Source organism: Lonchura striata, chromosome 2 (genome assembly GCF_046129695.1).
Source record: "Lonchura striata isolate bLonStr1 chromosome 2, bLonStr1.mat, whole genome shotgun sequence".
Taxonomy (NCBI): Eukaryota; Metazoa; Chordata; class Aves; order Passeriformes; family Estrildidae; genus Lonchura; species Lonchura striata.
The window spans coordinates 61,518,282-61,538,849 of record NC_134604.1 but is presented as its reverse complement, the minus strand read 5'-3'; the positions used below and the strand labels follow the sequence as shown (position 1 = coordinate 61,538,849).

Here is a 20,568-nt window from a genome sequence, read left to right as displayed (position 1 = left end):
CCAAATATTGAAGTTTTTTTTGTAGCTCTACATTTCTGGATCATTACAATGTACAAGTCTGAAAATATTTTTTGAAACTTTAAAAAACTATCATCACAACCTATATACAGTCTGCCTGCAATATTAAATACAATTTTAAAACTGCGGTTAACAAACTTAGAAACTTATGTAACTACAAAAGAATATTTGGGGTAAGAGGAGAAAAGTAGTCATGTACTTAATTTTCTTGAAGATCTAACTTTGAGATGACATTTTTTCCAGGGGAATGCATCCCTGCAACTCTTATGCTTTTATTGGATATATTTATCATATAAGTTCTCTCCTAAGGGATAGGTCTTAATCAACCTTCCGTTTACAGTCAAATCTTGAGATTCATGCTAAGGCAAAAAAAAAGCCCAACCCCTACACTGGGCCTAAACCCATTATCCCCACACGCAGAATGACAGAATGCAGTGATCCATTCCAAATGTTTCCACATTTACTGCATCTGGACACTTCCGTACCTGGCTCAATGACCATTTTTCACCCTGTTCACAAGTTCTTGCTTCAGGCTTTGCTTTCTCCATAATCAACTCCCTCCTCCTCTGGAATTCCAGCTCCTCTTCAGCATTTTCTCTCTGTAAGATAAATAACGCTTCTGTCTGTACTACTGGAAATAGAATAGAATTTTTTTTTTTTTTTTTTTTTTTGCATAGCATTACCTTGAAGTATTTCTTACAAATACTGTGATGAAAAGCAGACAGAAAAGTAAGCAGATACCATGTAAGTGCAATCCCAGCACTAACAGGTGTATAATGTAAATCTAAACCAACTACTTCATAAAAAAAATATCATTTCACAAGACGGGATACACATAATACACATAAAAACCACATAATAATAACCACAAATAATAACGACAAATATCACACTGTAAAACTCAAACCCCATACTTTAACTATACTCTCAGTAACTATAGTGACAGTTCTCTGGAAAATCACTAATTTTTATTTTACAAATTATTTTGGGGTTATTCTATGAATATACTGTTTTCCTACACCAAAGGGTGGAAATGGGGATAGGGGTGGGTCTAATGGTAGATGCACAGCTGAACTGACATATAGGGAGACAGGATGGAAACTAAAATGAAAAAGTAACAGAGAAACACAGAAAAATTTTACATATACAGACAAAAACAAACAAATAAACCCCACAACAATTCCATAAATATGTTAAAGAAGAATTTGCCCTTCAGACTACTTCTTTTTTACCTTCCCTACTTGGCAGATTACCAATTGATGAAATTGTGGACTCATTTTCTTTCCCCCTTAGAATATTTTGTAATTATACACTCATTTAACATACCTGACCAAGAGAAGACATGTCCATCTGTATTTGACCACTATGTATAAAAACAAAGGCAAATATGTAATTCATTGTGTAGCAACTTGAATATGATGCATCTAACAATTTTTTTTTTTTTCCTAAAGTAGGTATATAAACACTTTACTGCAGACTTGTGAAATTCTAAAACCATTGCTGGTTCTGTGGGATACAGATTCACAGCACTGCTGTCTGAAATATCCATGCTTAATCTGCAATCTCAATCTTAATTGAAGTAAAAACATTGTACTGGGCTATAACTTTGGTAACCATTATGTTCAATATTTAATTTCAAACAAATACATACATGAAATACTTTCATAGTTATCATTTTAACCTGTTCTGTGCCATCTCTTAAGAGCTTTTGAAAATGCGTCAAGATGCTTCAGTTCAGTCTGAAGCATCATTCATGGTTTCATCTGCAAAGTACCACCCTGAGCAATGGTTTATATCAAAACAAAAGGACCTTTTACTACCAACAATCATGTTGTTATCTAGAAGCCTGCAGATTTCTGTATCTAACCTCTAGAATCCAGGGTTCAAATGGAAGCCACAGTGCTGCCTAGATATTTCCACTTAATTCACAATGGCTGAAAATAAAGCAGTGAAACAGAAAATGAAAGAAAGCAGGAAATATAGGAAAGCAAATATAGAAATGCAATGCAAACATCGAAAATATTGAAAAAGGTTGAATCTGAAATCTCTTCCAAGAAACAAAATTGTCCATATAATAGGGTGTGCAGATTTTAAATTCTGCAGAACACTAAATCTTCAGTACCTGGACAAGCACTTTACAAGTTTAACAATCACACCCACTAGCAAAACAGCTTGAAAGAATTCCAGTCAGTGCACATTAGGTGTACCAGCATGTCAACTGCTTCAGCCCCTGAAGTGTTTTCTCCTAAAGGGTCTTCAGTGTGAGATAAGAATGGTCCTAGACAGTGTTAGCTATTTCAACAAGGTTACCTTTACTAGGCCACCAGAGTTTTATGATGTACAAAGGAAATTGGAAAAATTACAATGGTTGACATGCTCTAGGTTTAAGTTAAGAGCAAATGCCACTTTTGTACCTCTTAAAGTAAGGAGCAACAAAGGCATTTTACATTCCTTTCTGGACGTAAAACCACTTGAGTATAAGAAAAAATAAATTCTCACACAGTTTTATATAAACCAAGTATATAACAAAATGCCATAAAATCCAGTAATTATTAAAAAAAAAATCATGAGGAACCTATGGCCCAGAGGACTGAAAGTCTATAGCATCATTTAACAAGTACTGGGTATTCAAATATATCTTGCTGCTTAGGTCTGGATGCTAATATAGAGGAGGCATATATTCAAAAGTATATATGGTACTCAGAAAATGAAATACAAATGCTCATATTTTAAGGTTAAAAAAAGAAAGTGCAGCCACAAACCCCCCAACATGCTGTAAAAATAATCATAGAGAAATACAGACATACATGACATGATCAGCCACTTCTAAAAGTAATTTCTGAAATTTACTGTAATATTACTAATGAAAGTATACCTGTGTGTAAACAAAAAACAGATTTTCTATATCTTATTGACCTTAATTTAATAGAAGTACCTAAATAGGTAGGAAATATTAGGGTAGTGTCTGGAAACAAAAAAAACCAAAATGTAAAAATTTATGAGGCTAACAACTAAAATATTTTTTCCAAAACAAACACTTTCCTTTTTTAACTACAACACTCTTTCAAGAAAGTAATAAGCCTCATATGAGATGAAGAAGCAATGGTGGAAGCAATGGAAGCTAAAGGAACTAAAGAGATTTCCTAATTGTTTCATTTCCTAATTTTACAACATTTTATTAAGCAAAAATATTTTTGATTCAAGTATTTAGTGTATGATTCAAAAATTAAGTATTCTTTACATGCTGCGAAGTAAAACCAGATAACTGTCTTTCTAGAAATACTAGCAGGAATCAGTTTCTGTCCTAAAAGTACAAAAGTCTGCTAGGTGAAAAAGCAGTTCAAAATAGGCATTTAAATTAAAGAACAGTGTAGTCACAAAGGCAAGTAGCTAGCAAGGGAGGAAAGAAAACCAAGTATACTTAAGGCTCAAGTGACAAGGAAGTTTCTGATCTTCAGAGAAATGAAGCTGCGAACCAGCTGCTTCGTAGAAGTAAGAATAAATGTTTTTAAATTACCTTAATTTTTGAAGGCGATTACACTAAGAAAAGCAATAGCAAGCATCCGGACAGACAGAACTACATGCACCACTACCGTCATACTTTCCCAGGAGGGCAATCACTTGCTTACTTTTAAATACTTATTCTTTTGTTTAGCCACAGTTTCAGAGCCATTCTATGTGACTTTGGCCACTTAAAATGGGCATCTAAATTATAAAAGCTTGTCTTCTGTAGTCAGGTGAAATCTAAATTACTTTCTTTGCCTCTTCCTCCTTTGCATTTCAGAAAACTAAAGAAACTCCACCATTAATTCAGGCATCTCCTTTATGTGCTTCATTGAATTGGCATGAAGATGGGCCAGAAGCCCTTCTCCAACAATACATACCAAGCATGAGTAAGAGGAAAATTTATAGTCCCAAAGAGAAATATGACAATCCTACACAAAATTTCAGATAATCACAGTAGTGTACATGAGATGAATGGTTAAGGGGTGCCCTCACCTCTGGTTTCTTTTACACCTTCTTAATTTACTTTTATACCTTAATTTACTGGGAATCTTGTCTAGATACTAGAGAGAGAAGTTGAGTTTTCTTCTTAACTACCTTGCACACACTGGTATGCTAACAAAGCGCTTGGTAACTCCAGAGAGCTTTCAGTTGTAGGTTAAAAGACAACTCTAATGTAATTCACAAAAAAAATTTAAAATATATTACATTATATTATTATACTATTATATATTAGCTACTGTAAGCATACCTGTTGGAATCTTGTAATAAATCTACAGCTTCTCTTAGTTGCTCTATCATTGCTATATCAATATTTTGTTCTTCTGATAAATTTATTCTATAATGGAAAACAAAAACATTCAAAAAAGGTACAACCGCATTTATTAAGGGTAGTCTGAATTTCAGTGTGAGAGGTGCACCTTCCAACTAGCATGCAAACACTATAGGGGGAAAAACAGCCTCTCTGTACACTGGAATTTGCTGAATTTATGGAAAGAACTTCTGAAAAAAACTCTCTAATACTTTGTCCTTAACTAAGCCCCCCAGCCTAATACATACATAAATAAATGTGATGAAGTAAAACTTTAAGCATTCAATTAAACAGAATGGCTTCTAAAACTGAAAATTTATTTGACAATATCTGACTCTTAAAGGCAATCATCCCGTGTATTGTTTCAACATGAATAGTAATTACAATGAGTTTTTATAAGGGCCAGCTTGCTTTTTTTTTGCTTTTCAACATTTACAGTTTTTTGTGGATTAGAAATATTACCTCCCATTAGTTCTGCCAATAAGGCTCTTTCAGAAAGTATTTATTCTTTGCTCCCTTCAGGTTTGTATCTTTTTTTAATATTATATAGGACTACACTGTTCTGATGAATGAATTTTACAGTACAGTCATGTTGAATTTCCTTTCCTTATGCACTTAGCAACTGATGTTCACTTGTTCTACTCTGGAAGTAATATCTGTAAATTAATGATTGCTTCAAGATTAAAATTATCTCAAGTAAGAAAAAGAATACAATATATTTTCTAATAAAATTGATTTTTAAACTGTATATTAAATTTAGATCTTACAAGTTTGGATGATCTTTTTTTAGCAATGCCTTTAATAAACAAAATATCAAAGTACTTAATTAAAAAAGATTGCATTCTACATAGATAAAAAGTTATTGAGGCATACAAATTATTAGTTGTAATATAACATCCACTCTATTCAGCAATAAAATGTAAAACACTGAGCACACACAAAATGCAAGGTTATGCTATTGCCATGTCTCCAAATCTACAAAATTATTAATCAGCAAAATCATACCAGTCCTAATCAAACTAATTAAATGACATAGCTAATTATTAATAGATACATAAAAAATACTCACATTTCGTCTGCTTGCCATTGTGTGTCCTCTTCTATTCTCAACAATTCATCACACTCTGCTGCTCTGCTCTGTAAGTAGACAAAAGTGATAATGAGAGCTGAACTTTGCAATTAAGTAGGCAGATAAATTTTGCTTTCTGACTCAGTGATGACCTAATTTATGTAACATCTTAGGTTGGTTGGTTGAAGCAATCCAACACTTCTGCTCCATTCCTCACTCTTAAGATTCTGATTAGAAGATCTTCTCTTCATAAGATTGTATTGAGGTCAACAGCCCTCAATAAACCCTCCCTTAACTGTGACAAGAAAGTCAAGTAGCACAAGAATTCTTTGTTCTATGTCCCAGATTCCATTTGTGACTTCCTGGCATATAGAAACAATGCTTCAATTAAGCACGATCACAGCTCTCCTTCTCCTGCTCTCCTGCTGCAGCCAGATTTGTTTACAAAGCAAGGAAATTCCAAACATGCAAACAGTGGCAATTATGTACTTCACGCATAATTCATATTTGAGGAATTCATATTTGACAATTTTGACAGCCATGAATCACTTATTTTTTAAAAGGAACAAATTGTAACAAAAGTTGCATCCAGGAATTTGTATCAGTCTGCCAGTTATTTTGGGTTCAATGTAGTCAAATTAGATTCCCCACACCTATAAGTATGAAGTGCTACTTATTTGAAAACCTGAATCTCTTTTATGCTTCCACTTGGTGTTTTGCTAGTCTTTCACCTCAGACAGGCAGGAGCACTGAAGTAATTCAGCTGCCAGTAAAGACAGAAGCTCTCTGAATGAATATGTATTTGTACTTCTAGAGAAGAAACAGCAGAAAACACAGACATCCTCTTTTGTGTCATGTGTTTGGCACATCAGTTGCATCATCCTGTACCAATAAATTCTACCCAATTCTGCTGTATGTGACACTGAAGAGTGTACCAGCTTCTCTAACACACTCCAATGACGGCTCATTTCCCAGTGACAATCCCTAGTAGAATGAATAAAGCCATTCTTTTTCATCTTTCTTCACCTTACAGGAATAAAGACCATGATTTTTTTCTGTAACAAGGATACATACCACAAGACAACAAAAATGCAGCACTTATTTGATATAATTTGTCTTTAAGGATCTCTCAACTGCTACTGTAATGTTTAAAAAATTGAGAAAATATATTTTAATACTACAACATTACTTCGAAACTTTAGTCACCACAGCTAGCATAAAGTCATCTCGCATCTTAGCAATGTAACAAACACAATAAATCACTGTATTCAAAATATAAAGCAAATAGCACAGAAAAAAACTGCCATTTTTCTTAAAGCCTTAAAGATAGAGGATAACTCTCACATATCCAAAATAGAGTTTTGGGTAAATTGTCCTAGATCAATTGTAATAATTTTAAATCTACCTGCTTATTTTTGCTTTCTGTATTTTTTAAAACAATTAATATCAGCTGCAGTCTCTTATTCATTAAAATATCTGTTGTTTATCATTCCTGTTTACTCTGAACTTATGAAATTAGCAGTAATATTTTCTCCCACTTAATATTGTTACAAACTTGCCTTAATGTAGCTCATAAATTCAGTAGTCAGAGTATCCGGTTCATCAAACTGGTTTTCTGTTTCTCGTGACTTATCATTGACAAATGTGTGAGAAGATCCTTGATGGAATTCCACTAAAACAGCAATGAAAAAAAAAAAGAATTATTTAAAAACGAAGTTTAAATTCACACTAAAAATTTCAAACAAGATCCTGTCATTGTAAACAGTAATGCCAATTGCTAAGTTGTAATAAATCCATTCCCTGAGCATATATAGTTGTATATCAGAAGGACTGTGGCTTATTGGAGCCAGTTTTAAACAACACCAAGTCTGGCTTGCCAGTATCAGTACAAGAACACAGGTGGATAACTGGGCAATGTTTTAAGAAATTCAGATGTCTTAGGTAGTGACTTGCAATTGAATGCAATTTCAGAGTTACCATCTTGTAACAAACCATCAAACACACAGCAAAATTATTTAGAGCCTGTCCCAATCTTTTGCCTACGTATACTATTTCCAAGGATATGATCCTGTGATTTACCCTCTCCAGTTTGCCAATACACTGTAGAATGAAATAGTTATCTCTCTTCATATTCTACCAAATTCTGATGAGTTCTCCATGGAAGTTCATTTAAGTGGGTAACACTGAGGATGTGTCATCTCCTATTAATGTGGTTTCCACATGCAATTTGTGACTTCATTCTGCTATTTATTATTAATATGTGCAGAACTTGGAGAACCATTGTTCATCAGTATGTAATGTAATTTAGAAAAATGTTAGTTACTTTAAAAAAATTGGATAAAATTAGATCTCTCACAAAACACAGAGATTTGCTTGTTTCCAGAGGTGATGCTGACTGACTAAAAAAGCTTTATATATACACTAAGTGCATCTATAGAAATAGACTCAGTTATTGCATTTTGCTAAATTACTGAACATTGATATTAGTTGAAGGATAGCACGGCTCAAACCAACTTTAACTTTTCTCCCCCAGTCAGAATCAGATCTTATTAACTCTTGACACAAGGTGCAGCAAGTTTTTTGGAATTGCTATTGAAAATTACTAGACTCAATTCAGTATAGTAAAAAGTTTCTAAGTAGCATACTTTTCTCATTTTTACACAACTGCACATGCATGCACAAAGCCTTCTGGGTAAGTAGGCAGGCATGCAATCAACAACAGAATTTAACTTTAGCTTTCATGTTTGTTACATTCCAACCTTTTCTTGAGTTAGCATGGTGACTTGAATCATCCTTTATAATATGATCTTCTTCCACAATGTCTGACATTGGAACATTAAAACTGATAGTATCTTCATCAGATGGCTAGGAAAAAATAAGAGAAACACTAGTCCCAGCTCAAACCAAGAATGATAAAAGTGTACATGTTAACCAGATTGCTCACTAAAGAGCTGCAAACTAACACGGGAAAGAATACCAGAGCATCTAACATGACCACATCCTGTTGTAAGAAGTTGCAGTCACACTGAATATATCCTCACATGAGGTTTGCAAGTAGAACAATTCAAATGTCCTCTTTGCCTGTCTTACTCATGGCACCCAGTCATCTCCTTGCACTGACACCACTGCACTGAGCTGCTCTCTGTGCTTCCCTGGAGCAGCTGAAAATTGGGCCTCCTTGTAGCCACCAAAGTCTGTAGAAACACTGAGCCTCAAACCACAGCCCCTTTTTTTTTCCCTCCACAACTCTTCTTCCCTGCTCTACCATGCAGCTTCTGAACTGAATGCCTACAGCAAGCAAGACCAACATCAAGCAAGGCATCATATTTGTTAACTGACAGAGCTGGAAAAAAAAAAAGCACAGACTCACAAGTACACTAGCTTTTTCTGACTTACAAGCTCACCCATTTTTTCAGCTCTATTAGCTGGTACACTAAAACACTTGACTTGTATCTAACTAACAAACCTATTCTGTCTGTGACTTTACAGCTGCACAACAAAGGACAGACACAATTCTGTCCCAGGCCACTATGACTCTGTTTCTCTGAAAGGCCAGTAGTGACCCGCTCAATGGGACCTGCTCACATTCCCTCCTGAGGTGAGCTAGAGCAAAACCACAGCTTGCAGAAGAGGCCAAATTTTTATTCTTGCTCCCCTGAGACAGAGAACTTACCACTACACAGTCTCAGAACTTTGCAAATGTATTTTCCAGAAAGTCTATAAGTGTTGCTCATTCTTTAAATTCTCTGTGTTTCTGTAACTTGCTACTCTGTGCAGACATTTTCCATACATGCATTCTGTAATTATAACAGCTATAATCCAAATAGTACTTTGTTCCATATCCTTGGAAAATATTTTTAAAGAAAATTATATTCCCCATTTTATCTGTTCAGACCACTGTATCAAACAAGATCTGTAATGAAATGTGTTACATATAATCAGTTATTTAATTCTAGCTAGTTTCTAGTTGAAGTTTGCCATTCTTGCTAATTTTAGATGTTCATAATCTATGTAGAAAGTATTTTTTTTAACTCCTAAAGGTAAAGTTTGTGATAAAGGATGGAGGAAATCCACCTTGCTCTTAAAAACCCTATCAAAGATACATGTGGTTATGGTTATTCCTATTTTCCAAGAATACCTTGGACATGTTGTAAACGTGGACCATGATGAATGTTCTTTCTGACAAATAAACTGCATGCTATTAACTCTATTAATTCATTAGCTCTATTCTTCAACTTAAAGAGAAAAAAATTAAGGAGGAAAAAAGGGTGTTCAGGGGCTTCATAAAGCCTTTTCAAATGAATTTCAAATTTTAAAATTAATGATATTTTAAAATGAAACAACGTAGTATCTCCAAAAGAAAATAAATTACACTCCCAGTACCCTAAGAAAAAAGCCTTTTAGATCTGAAGCAATGACAATCCAACAGCTTAAAAAAAAAATAAATAAGACAGGTACAATATAAATTAATTCAGACATCCCAGGTAACAGTGAAGTTCCTTCTATTTCAGGATGTATCTCATATGACATTTAAGTACTAAATTTGATTATTCTAGATCAAAGTTCATGCTGTGTTAATTTTTCAACTATCCTTTGAAAATAGTACAGTAAAAGGTTCCTACACAGATTATGAGAAGTTCTGGATCTGAAACAGGTACCATTTTCTTTTCCTCAGCAGAGTAACACACACTTTGAAGAACATATTTTGGAGTGTTGGTATAAAAAAAGAAAAAGACCATTCAATTTGGAAACAAAAAAATATTCCTTTAACAGGCTATGCCTCACTTTCAGAATCTACAGAATTCTGCAATTAATTTTCCAGGTGTTTTCTGCCACTACACTGAAACAAGAGCTGTCCAAAGCAGCCTTGGATAATATGAAAGTAGCACTCCTTCACAGATGAACTACTGTATCCAACTTCCTTCTTCCACAGTTTTATTTTTTATTCAGACAGCAAGAGAAGATAATAATCAAATCAGAATCAAAAATACCTAACATTATTCTATGACAGAACTGAGATAATGCATTTTGAAAGATTCTTCAAATATATTTCTGCTGGTACTAATGCATCATTCATACATGTAATAAAATTCTAATGAATTTTAAGAAAAGGAAAAGTAAGGGCAAATGAAGGGAGAAAAATAATCAGAATTTGCCTTCAAGTTGCAATGATCAATTTTACAGCAATGCTACAAGATATCTTTCACCTGAAATGCCCAGAATGGCTATAGCTGGAAAAACTGATGCTGTAAGGACCCTACAAAGTCCAAGAGAGATATATAAATAGTTAATTTCATCAAATACTCCCTCTTCTGTGTATTCATCCAAAGTCAATTAGCAAGCTTCCTAAAAACTACATTACTGTTCAAAGAAGTGATTCATTTAAGTTACACGTGAAAAATGACATAGTAGTATTTTCTGTAAAATAGTAGAAACTCAATAGCCTCTACCCTCTACACTAAACAGAACTTTATATTCATAAAGAAACCTCCAGAAACATGTTTTAATAATTATGACTGATCATTTAATGTTTATCCAAAGTTTGGTATGTAACTTTCTGGCTGTAATTATCAACACATGTGAGTCTGTATTTGCATCATGCTAATATTTTTTGCACAATTCCCATGTGTTACACAGGTAAAGGTCACATCAGAAGGAAAGTGCATGGTAAATTTACTACCAAATGCATGTGGGATTACTGATCTCAGCATCTATTTCTCCTTAAAATAGAGCAGCAGTCAGGTGGTGATAGAAAGTGCAAATCGTTCTTACATGAAAAAAGTTTTGTGCTATTAAAAATGTATTGGTTCATTGTTGGTAGTCTTCAAAATATTTTTTGCAGCATTTCAATTGCTATCTTTTGGTTACAGGTAACATGGATCTATTTTCTAAAGGTGCTATTTATAGCTAAAGAGGAAATCCTGGCATAAAAGTTTCACTAACAAGCCAACTGAGCTTCAGGAAGAGTAAGACTGGCAAAAGGGTTTGTGTCTCTGAACAGACAGAATGCTCTTACAGTTAGAGGTAAACCATTAGAGATTTGTCTACAATCCATAACTATTCTACTTCATTTCCATCTACCAAGAAACTTGCCCAAACACTTGGAAATTCACATGGGGCTTTTTAAAGTACTATTGTGTTTAAAAGACCAACTGGTAAGTGGATTCATGTTCAATTTGCTTTTGAATAACTATAAATTCAGTAGCTAAGCTTGAGTCTTCATACATTTGCTTCCAAACAAAATCCCCTTTCCTCAAAGGAGAACAAAAACACTAAAGAATCAGTGCAAAATTATTTTAAGTAGCAAGAAGGTCATCCTTTTAATGTGAGACATTTCTCATTAGGTCAGGCCACAAATCCCATTACTGTCTATTTCAGAAAAATCATTATCACTGATTTACACTGCTAATTATTTACTTATTTATCATTCTATTCAGTTCAACTCCACACAGGTTTAGTGCCCTGTTCAGCTAAAGAGTGCCTCAGAAAAGAACTGCTGTGAATCAGTTCTAACTGCTTAGAACAACACTAGTCCTACAAAGCTACCCTTTCTCTTTGCTCAGTCAGACAGCAAAGTTCAGGAAAAGATCTGAAGGTTTATTTTCAGCATTGCCTAGCTGCCAGAATATTTAACCACATTAAAATCTGCAACGTTTCTTAAGTTTCTACACTACAGCAATCTGCCATAACCACATCACAGAACATACTGAGGCTGGGCACTGTAAATTCCCAACAGAGAAGAGTAATCAGGCAAAGAGAAAAATATGCGAGAAATCATCAGCTTGTAACCTGTTACCATGTTTACTTTGTTGAAAAAAGAAGACATGAATTCTGGTTTGTTTCCCATTCTCATAAATTATGTAAACTGCCAGAAATTGTAGAGGATTTTCACTATTGGTAAATCTGTAACCATTTGGAAGCAAATATCTTATGCCAACTCCAGACAGTGGACAGAGAAAAAAAAATTTAAATAATCAAAAAAACCCACAGTCTCCTTTTATCTTAGTTTTAGCCATTTTTTATTAAAAACTTCATGTCAAGGATATGGTTGCAGAGGTTTAAGTCTAAAAATCTTTTCACATAATTACCAAACTTAAAATACAGTCAAAATATGAGTGCTGGAAGAGAAGTTTGACACAAAAGGCAGGTAACTTACCTCTGTTGCTGACAAACGTTTATCACCATTATCACTACCAACACCTGAATCTGAGTCCTTTTTACTTGGGTAGATGTCATCAATACTAGATGTGAATAAAAAAAATATAAAAGTAAAAAGCTATCATAGCATTTACATTCAAATTCTGCTCTGGTTTCACTTAACTCTGAACAAATTTTAAACTATTCTTAACAGTAGAAGGTGAAATAGCTAAGTAAAACACCAAACATTTAATCTGGTGATGGTACAACAGATCAGACTGAGTGGCTAATTAGCCTAAGGATTAAAGAAACAATAGAAATAATCTGCTACTAGCTTGTTTTTGTCTATACACTATGCAAAACTGCTTACTTATTAGCTAAGCAGTACAGGATTGAAGCAATTTAGCCATGGGAGAAGAAACCAAAATAGCAAAACTCAAAGTGGAGTGAACTGATATAATTGTAACCACTGATCCATTAAAACAGAACTCATATCTCCCTCAGGTGTGAAATAATTATTAACACAGAAACCTCCTTTTGGTGCCTTAAAATAGACCTTGGAATTTAGGTTTTTGAGAAAGTTACTGTAATAACAGCAAAGGCTGGTTTCATTACCTAATACAACCTCCACTCATTTTAAAGTGCACTATTAGATGCAATACTCTCATCACCTAACTTTTTTTTTTAATATACCTTATATCCTTTTATTTGCTATCCCGAAAGCTGTGATACTGAATTCAGACTGACACAGCAATTTAAGAAAGCCTTCACACGAATAAGGTATCTGATTCATTAATCCTAATCTTAAATTATCTCTTATCAGTAAACACTGAAGATTGTTTTGCAGAAACTACCTTTGGAAATCTAGTCTGTACCATCCCCCTTACCCTAACCACCTGTATTCTCCAATTTGACCAAAATACCAGACAGGACATGACATTCCTGTCAATTTTCTTATATATTAAAAGAACAAAACAGAAAACCAGTAATGTTTCCCAATGTAACAGCTACTCTTCGTCCTGGATTCTTCTCACCTTTGACATTTATCTGATAGAAAGTCACAAAGGGCTCTCCAGAGGTTGGATGAAAACAATTTGATTCAAATCTTATTGAGATGACTGAAAGGGGGATTCTGTAACAGCTTGGTATTTTTCCTCCCAGGATTTTAGCAGCAACATCTCTACTATTATTCATAATAACACTTTGTTTTCATTGAGTACTTCTCTTCAAAGATATACTTTCTCTGGTTGGTTATATTACACTGCCCTTGTTAAGAAAGAAAGACCAGGCTAAAAGCTGATTTCCAACCAGCTATGGAGATTCTCATGGAAAGGAGCTATTTTGTTCTTGTCTTTAAACCATGGTACAAGATGCCATTTCCTATAAGACTGATACAATATAGAAGATTTTGCCTCATTTTGCAAACAAATAAGTACATTTCATTTTAAAAGCATCTCAACATTCATGTAGTTCTCTTTGTTTGATAGGCAATTTTGGACGAATTAAAAAAGATTAAGATGTCATGAAAGTGCAAACATATAAATCACATGTAAGTCATAAAACTCATCATAAAAATCACAAAACACCACATGAAATTAAATTTTTTTAATGTGTAGATAGATCGATAGATCACGCCAACATCTAATGTAACTACCATCTGATTATTTTCAATGTATTCCAGGAGTCCACCAGAAAGAGGTCAGATTTAAATATGGTTCACTTTTACACTCTTAACTAATGTGCTGTTAACTTTAATCAGAATTGATTTTTAAGTTTCTGAACTCTTATGAGGATTGCATTAGAATAAAAGTAAATGAAATCTCTGCAAAAAAGTACACTCTGAATAGCATCTAAAGAAACAAAACTGTGGAACCTAAAGATAAATACTACTTTATTGTTTGTAAGTGTTAAATGAAAAAAACAAGTGAGACTCCATACATACCTCTCTTCCACAGGTTGTGGCAAATGCTGTGGTTCAATGGCATTAAGATACAGCGAGTCTGCTGTTTTAATCTGACAGGCTTGTACAGTCAGATATTTGAATATATGCACCTTACCCTTTGTACAAATCTGTGGGACATGGAAAAAATTAGGTTTATAACTAGAATAAAAAAAGAAATTTATTCCAAGTGTCACTTAGTATAAACGTCCCTGAAATTCAACTAATATTATAAATTTCACTTAAAGGAAAAGAGATTTTTTTAAATTACTAAGTATTTCAATTATATACTAAATTATTTGTGTGTACCAGCATAAATACCATCAGAGACTAACAAAGAAAACACGAAAATAATGTATTCTTCTTTAAAAAAATCCAAATGAGCTTTAAACTTGAAAAAACCCAAACATTAAGATATGTGGTATGGCCTATTACTAACTATAATTTGAGTAATTAATTATTTTCAAAATCAGTGTACAATGACATTTAATTAACTAGTGTGCTCTTTATATTTGTGGTCACATTGTTTTTAATAGTGCCCAAGCATACTTATGATGCAATTCACCTTCATTTTAGAATTTTATTTTTCTTTAAGTGCACACTTCCTGCTTTGTATGTTTTAGTTTAAATGCAGCATCACTATTGATTATGAAACACATTTCTCCAATGTAATAAAAAATTAAGTATTTCAACAACTGTTGAGCCAGAACATTCCCGGCTTTCAGAGTTGAAATTTGAATTTACTGTCCAGTAATTTAACAATAACAAAATTGTCCTTAAGCAGCAAACACAGGTTACATTCATTTATCTTTATTACTCAAAAGCCTACAGCTCCAAAGAGGACTTTTATTTCTTTGTGAATCACAATCTATGAACTTACACTATAAAGTGAAACAAATTTCACATGGATTGTGTTTTAGACTATTTAGGCATATTTTTTAAGTTAAAGTTAGCAAATCACTGTAGAAGCTTCTAGAACTGGATTCATTTTGCCAGAAAGAAAAATTACCCAGGAAGCGTATCACTACTGTTTTTCAAAATTATACACATATTCCAATGTTAACTTTCATATGCAGATAGAAATCATAAAAATTAACAGCTAACAAAATGGACATCTTCTACATGTGTGTTTAAGTGCTGTATAAATTCATATTGAGAACAGAAGGTATTTTTAATGTCTTATTTAGATACATCCTATGTCTTATTTAAATATCAACAACTATCAACAGTCTGTGATGACTGAAATTCAGAAGCTTGCAATTGCAGAAGGTGACATTTTACACTCTAAAATGTGTTAGCAGCCATCCAATATTAAGGCACAACTTAAACGATTACTTACTTGTGCAGGTGGAGATTGCAAAGGATTATTCTCAAGCAGTAATACTTGTAACTGCACCATCTTTCTAAAACAAATTGGAATCACAAGCACCTTATTGCAGGAAAAGTCAAACTTCACCAAGGGAAGCTGTACTAGTTCTAAAAGTAATAAAAAGGAGAGAAGGTGTTATATCTGTTTTTATTTTTGACATAAAATAATAACTTATTTTTAATAACCCTTATTTTGCATTCAGGAAAAATACCAACTCAGGGAGGAATAAGACAACATTTACTCCATTTTATACTGGGAAATAACTGACTGTTATGCAAGTGACAATAAATCCTAAAACAAATACTTTGAATTTTTTTTCTCCGAAATTCAGCTGAGAGTTCCCATACTGCATTCAGACACTTATTTAACTTAAAAGTTGACTTGAATCACAAAGATACATTGAAGAAACTTCATACACTGTTCTTCAGTGGATACCAATGAATGTTATATTCTGCAGACCCAAACTGAATAAGTTCAAACACATGTTAATAGCTACTTTTTAATAATATCTATTTATATGATTAAAAATACTTGCAAAATTATAATAAGAAGAGCTACTGTAAAGATATTTTTTTGTTCATTTGTTTTTACCTTGGGGTAAAACTTCGAGGTAATTTCTTCTAACATTCAGTTCTTTTAAAGATTTCAGCTGGCCTATCTGCTGTGGCAAAGCTGTGATTTCATTACAGCTGACATCCTACAGTAAAACAGCAATAACAAATAATAATGAACCTTCAGCTCCTACATGTTCCATAATAAAAACATAGCTAATATGCTATTATAATTGTGACATACTATTAACATTAAAAAACGGCAACAATTTATGTCCTGTAGTCACAACAAAATAAAAAAATACATGGGAAAATGTTTGCACATTAGTTAAAACCAGAGCAAATTGTTATTTGGAGAACAAGTTAATTTTGAAAGTTAATTTAATTTCTATAGAAATATTCAAAACTACTTACTTAACAAGTTCTAGTTTTTTGCTCTTTTCTTCATCTGAAGAATTCAGTATAGTGATTATATAACCAAATATGTTAGGATGAAATGTAAAAATCCTAGTGTGTGGATCTGAGTTTTTAAAAAGGTTCTTGTTCTTGTAGGTGGAATATTTAAGCAAAATGAAAAAAATAATAATACTAGTAATACAGCAATAACATTCTGTAATGATGCTCAGTAAACACATATATTTGATCATCATGGCACGTAGTAGACCATAATGAAAAGGGACAGAGCTTACTTGGCATTACTTAACTATTTTTCAAGCAAGAAACTGCTATGAATGTGTATGAAAGATCAACTTCTTGGATTAAATCAGTCTGTGATGAGACAATTGTTACATACTAGCTATCATTTTTGCTGCCAACTGGACATTGACACCTCTGCTCACATCCCAGGCAACCTGAAAATTTCAGTAATGTCCCAATTACGCTGTCATTTCAGTACTAAAAGCAGGAAATAGTATCTCACAGTGTGAAATCTAAATGGAGTCATGCCCAATTTTCCTGAAAAGGCAACTGAACACTCCTACTCTCTCAACTGTTTCAAATGCATTTATAAATATCTGGGAGCTCTTAGACTACAAAAGTTCAACAAGCCAGATTTCCAAGTCATGTCTTCGAAGATGCTTGCTTTAATGCCAGTCAAAAGCATTATATTAACTCCCTATCTTTGAGCCTAAAATCTGTTTAACAAAAAAATTATAGTAAAACCAAAATGTGATCTGGCAAGGCTGTTCCCTGTATCCAACAAGTTTCTTCTTGCAATAGAATCCTACTGCTGCCAAGATTTCCTTCCCTTCTCAAAACACAGTCAGGAAATTACTGTAGCTTTTAGACAAGGAAATTAAAAATCCCAGCTAATGAGTGCATTTTTACCCAAGTTGTCACAAAGTTTGGTTAATTGCATTGTTCCCTGATCATTTATTTTTAAAGTTTAACTGTCCTATTTTTAATTTACATTCTTTAAATTACTTCATAATTAGATACTTGATTTTTAGGGCACAGAATTTAAAGTCACCTTGTGGCAAAGAAACTTTAAACCAAGTGTATTTAGGCACGTACACCAGAACGAGCCAGAGAAAGAGACAAAGAATTCTAGAGGAAGCATCAAAAAAAGAAAGCTGGCAGTGTGTAACCTCAAAAACAAAGTCCACTTCCACTTACAGCCTTTCAAAACATCCTCAATAAGACTGATCTGTTGTGACAGCGTGTCAGCATTCACAAGATCTCTAGAGACAGCAGTATCCTTTAGCCTACTAAACACTGTAGTCCAGCTTGCTCTTTTTATTACTGTGTTTGAATAGCCATGGAAAACAAAGACTTGTAACATTTATTTGTAGTTATGCTCTTGACTATTATTAGACTTCATGAGTGTGTATATGACAGAGACAGTGTTAAACTTTCTCACTACTTTGGCAGTAACGGAAGCAATACTATCAAACACCTATGGTTTCCAAGGTAGTAATTTTTTAAGGAATTATGCAACCACCATTTTGGAACTAGGCTTCAAGGACATTTGCAGGTAACTGAAGTGCAAACACTCAAGTTCCATGGGGAACCAGTATTTGCTGACATCAGACTTCTTGTATTAATTCTATTTTGTTCTCACCAGATAGACCATGTCCTGCCATGACAAGGCAATTTGTCAAAATCAGAGAAATGTAAGGGTCTTATTTAACATTTATTAAATGAAGGAAATTTAACATTTATTTCTGTGGCATGAAGCTCAGTGGCATGAGAGCAAAATAATCAATTGTTTCTCTTTGTTTGTGGTAATGTTTAAATGGCCTTAAACAAATCCAATTCAGCATGTATGTTCAGCAAGATAAACAGAAAAAACAATAAGGTACTCTGACTCTACATTAACATATTTATTCATACACGCACAGAAGTTTATCCAAACCATTCAAATTGAGGTGAACTTCCTCCTTACATAACTTTAAACTCGGGACTACTGACTGAGCCGTTATTCCTAAAAAGTACCTGGGTTCAGTCAGAGCTTGTGACACAGAAGCTATACTGAAGAGTAAAAAGAAGTTACACAGTATGTGAAAACATGGACCCTTTCAGAAAACAGCAGGCAGCAAGTCCCATGTGGTCAGGCTGCTGTCTCTGATTAGATTAACAAGGTAAAAGACATAAATCCCAGGTGAGAAATTTGAAGGCTTCGGACATGAGATAGGAGCATCCCAGAGATGGAGAGGGCTGTTATCTGAAGAAGGCAGAAGTGCAATACCACCTGATAGGATGGAGAATGGAATTTTACTGTACATCTGATAGTTTTGGGTACAATTACTGAGCCATCTCTACCCAATTACTTTTCCTTAGCAGAAAGTTTCAGATTATCTTCACACTAATTTTGCACTCTCCTGGCTGACAGTTGAGGCATGATTGAGTCAAAGATTTTTTTGCAGCAAATAAAAGTAAACTTACCAACCAATTTTTTTGCCAAATAATTACAATGTATTCCACAGGGAGAAAAACATATGCTACAAGAACCAAAATAAGTTAGCTGTCAGAACCCTAAATTTAAAAGAATACCTGAAAGTTTTCTGCAAGTAATAACAAGGTTGTTCTATGCTACAAGTATGAAATTCATAAAAATACATACCTGTAATAGGAAGGAAAACCATTACCTACCCCATTTTGGAGGATAGAAGGGAAAATGCAGAGTTTATTGGAAAGATCTAATTTGCAGCAAATTATGTTTGCCTCATTCTACGTGACTATAGGGATAAATTTTGTATAAAATAGTAGATAAAAAGAACCCTTTGCTATGTACATACAGATCTCACTGCATGCAGCTTGTGAAACATCTGGGGAACCTTAGGCTGTTCAGAAATGTCCTATGGATATGAGAACTGCACGGGGCCGGGTGGCATCTCAGGGTCTGTCCCGTGGCCCAGGCCAGCACCAGCACTGTGCGCACACCAAAACAACAGCACTCCCTGCCAGAGGGCTGGGTGACACTTCTGCTTGACTTCCATACTATTCGGGCTGGCATTGCTCTCACACAGTTTAACGTTTTGTGCAACAACTGTAACATGACTTCATGTTTTTTGTTTGTTTCTTTTACTCATTTTAGAACAATGATCACCTTATTATCTAAACTGCTTTACAGTTTACGTGCCAACACAGATTCCCCACTCTCAATCCTACCACTATTTGCTGCTCCCAATACATCACCGTTATGTCATTTCTAGTTAAATAGTGCAACTCATTTCACTAGAAATGTACCAAATACACATGGTGGCATCAAACTGTGTAATCAGGTCATCTGAACAGACTCATGCTCAATCTAACAAAAACTTGTTTTTCATTCAGCCCCTCCTCCCCAAAGCCTTCTAAATCACAAAGAACAAGCATCAGACCTTTTTCAGTTTTCATATCTCTTCTAGGCTACCAAAGTGACATGTAACTAGAGCTCTCACATGAAATTTTTAGAGCAAGCATTGTTTTGCTCTTCATGACAAACAGTAATACAAACTATACTATAACTGGAAAGCACTATGAAAATCCAGAATTCCAAAATTTAAACTCATTATATGCTTGAACTTAACAAACCAAATCTGCTCTGGGTATAAGCAACACTGATTTCAAGCTTTTAGTTTTTATTAAACTTTTTACTAAATTTAACTCAAATCATTTATAAAACTGGAACCATCACCTTCTACTGTGTCTATTTTAAACACAACAAAAACAGTGCTATAATCTAACATA

General features: G+C 33.9%; 1 protein-coding gene across 6 annotated transcripts in view; it reads right to left on the bottom strand.

Annotated features, from left to right (window-relative positions):
* The window catches only part of LRCH1 (leucine rich repeats and calponin homology domain containing 1), a 116,021-nt gene that overhangs the window by 37,559 nt on the left and 57,894 nt on the right, over window positions 1-20,568 (bottom strand). For 5 of the 6 annotated variants that reach the window (XR_002465269.3, XR_002465270.2, XR_002465272.2 and 2 more), the window contains exons 4-13: window positions 16,439-16,544; window positions 15,818-15,954; window positions 14,482-14,609; window positions 12,559-12,643; window positions 8,162-8,267; window positions 6,962-7,074; window positions 5,403-5,470; window positions 4,274-4,360; window positions 1,345-1,381; window positions 504-617 (exon numbers count right to left, since the gene is read on the bottom strand). Coding sequence is in view for 2 of the 6 variants with exons in the window: in XM_021528437.3 (XP_021384112.2) it covers window positions 504-617; window positions 1,345-1,381; window positions 4,274-4,360; window positions 5,403-5,470; window positions 6,962-7,074; window positions 8,162-8,267; window positions 12,559-12,643; window positions 14,482-14,609; window positions 15,818-15,954; window positions 16,439-16,544 (981 nt within the window). In the remaining 4 variants the exon portion in view is untranslated. The remainder of the gene's footprint in view (window positions 1-503; window positions 618-1,344; window positions 1,382-4,273; window positions 4,361-5,402; window positions 5,471-6,961; window positions 7,075-8,161; window positions 8,268-12,558; window positions 12,644-14,481; window positions 14,610-15,817; window positions 15,955-16,438; window positions 16,545-20,568) is intronic. The other variant, XR_002465271.2, reaches the window with a different exon arrangement.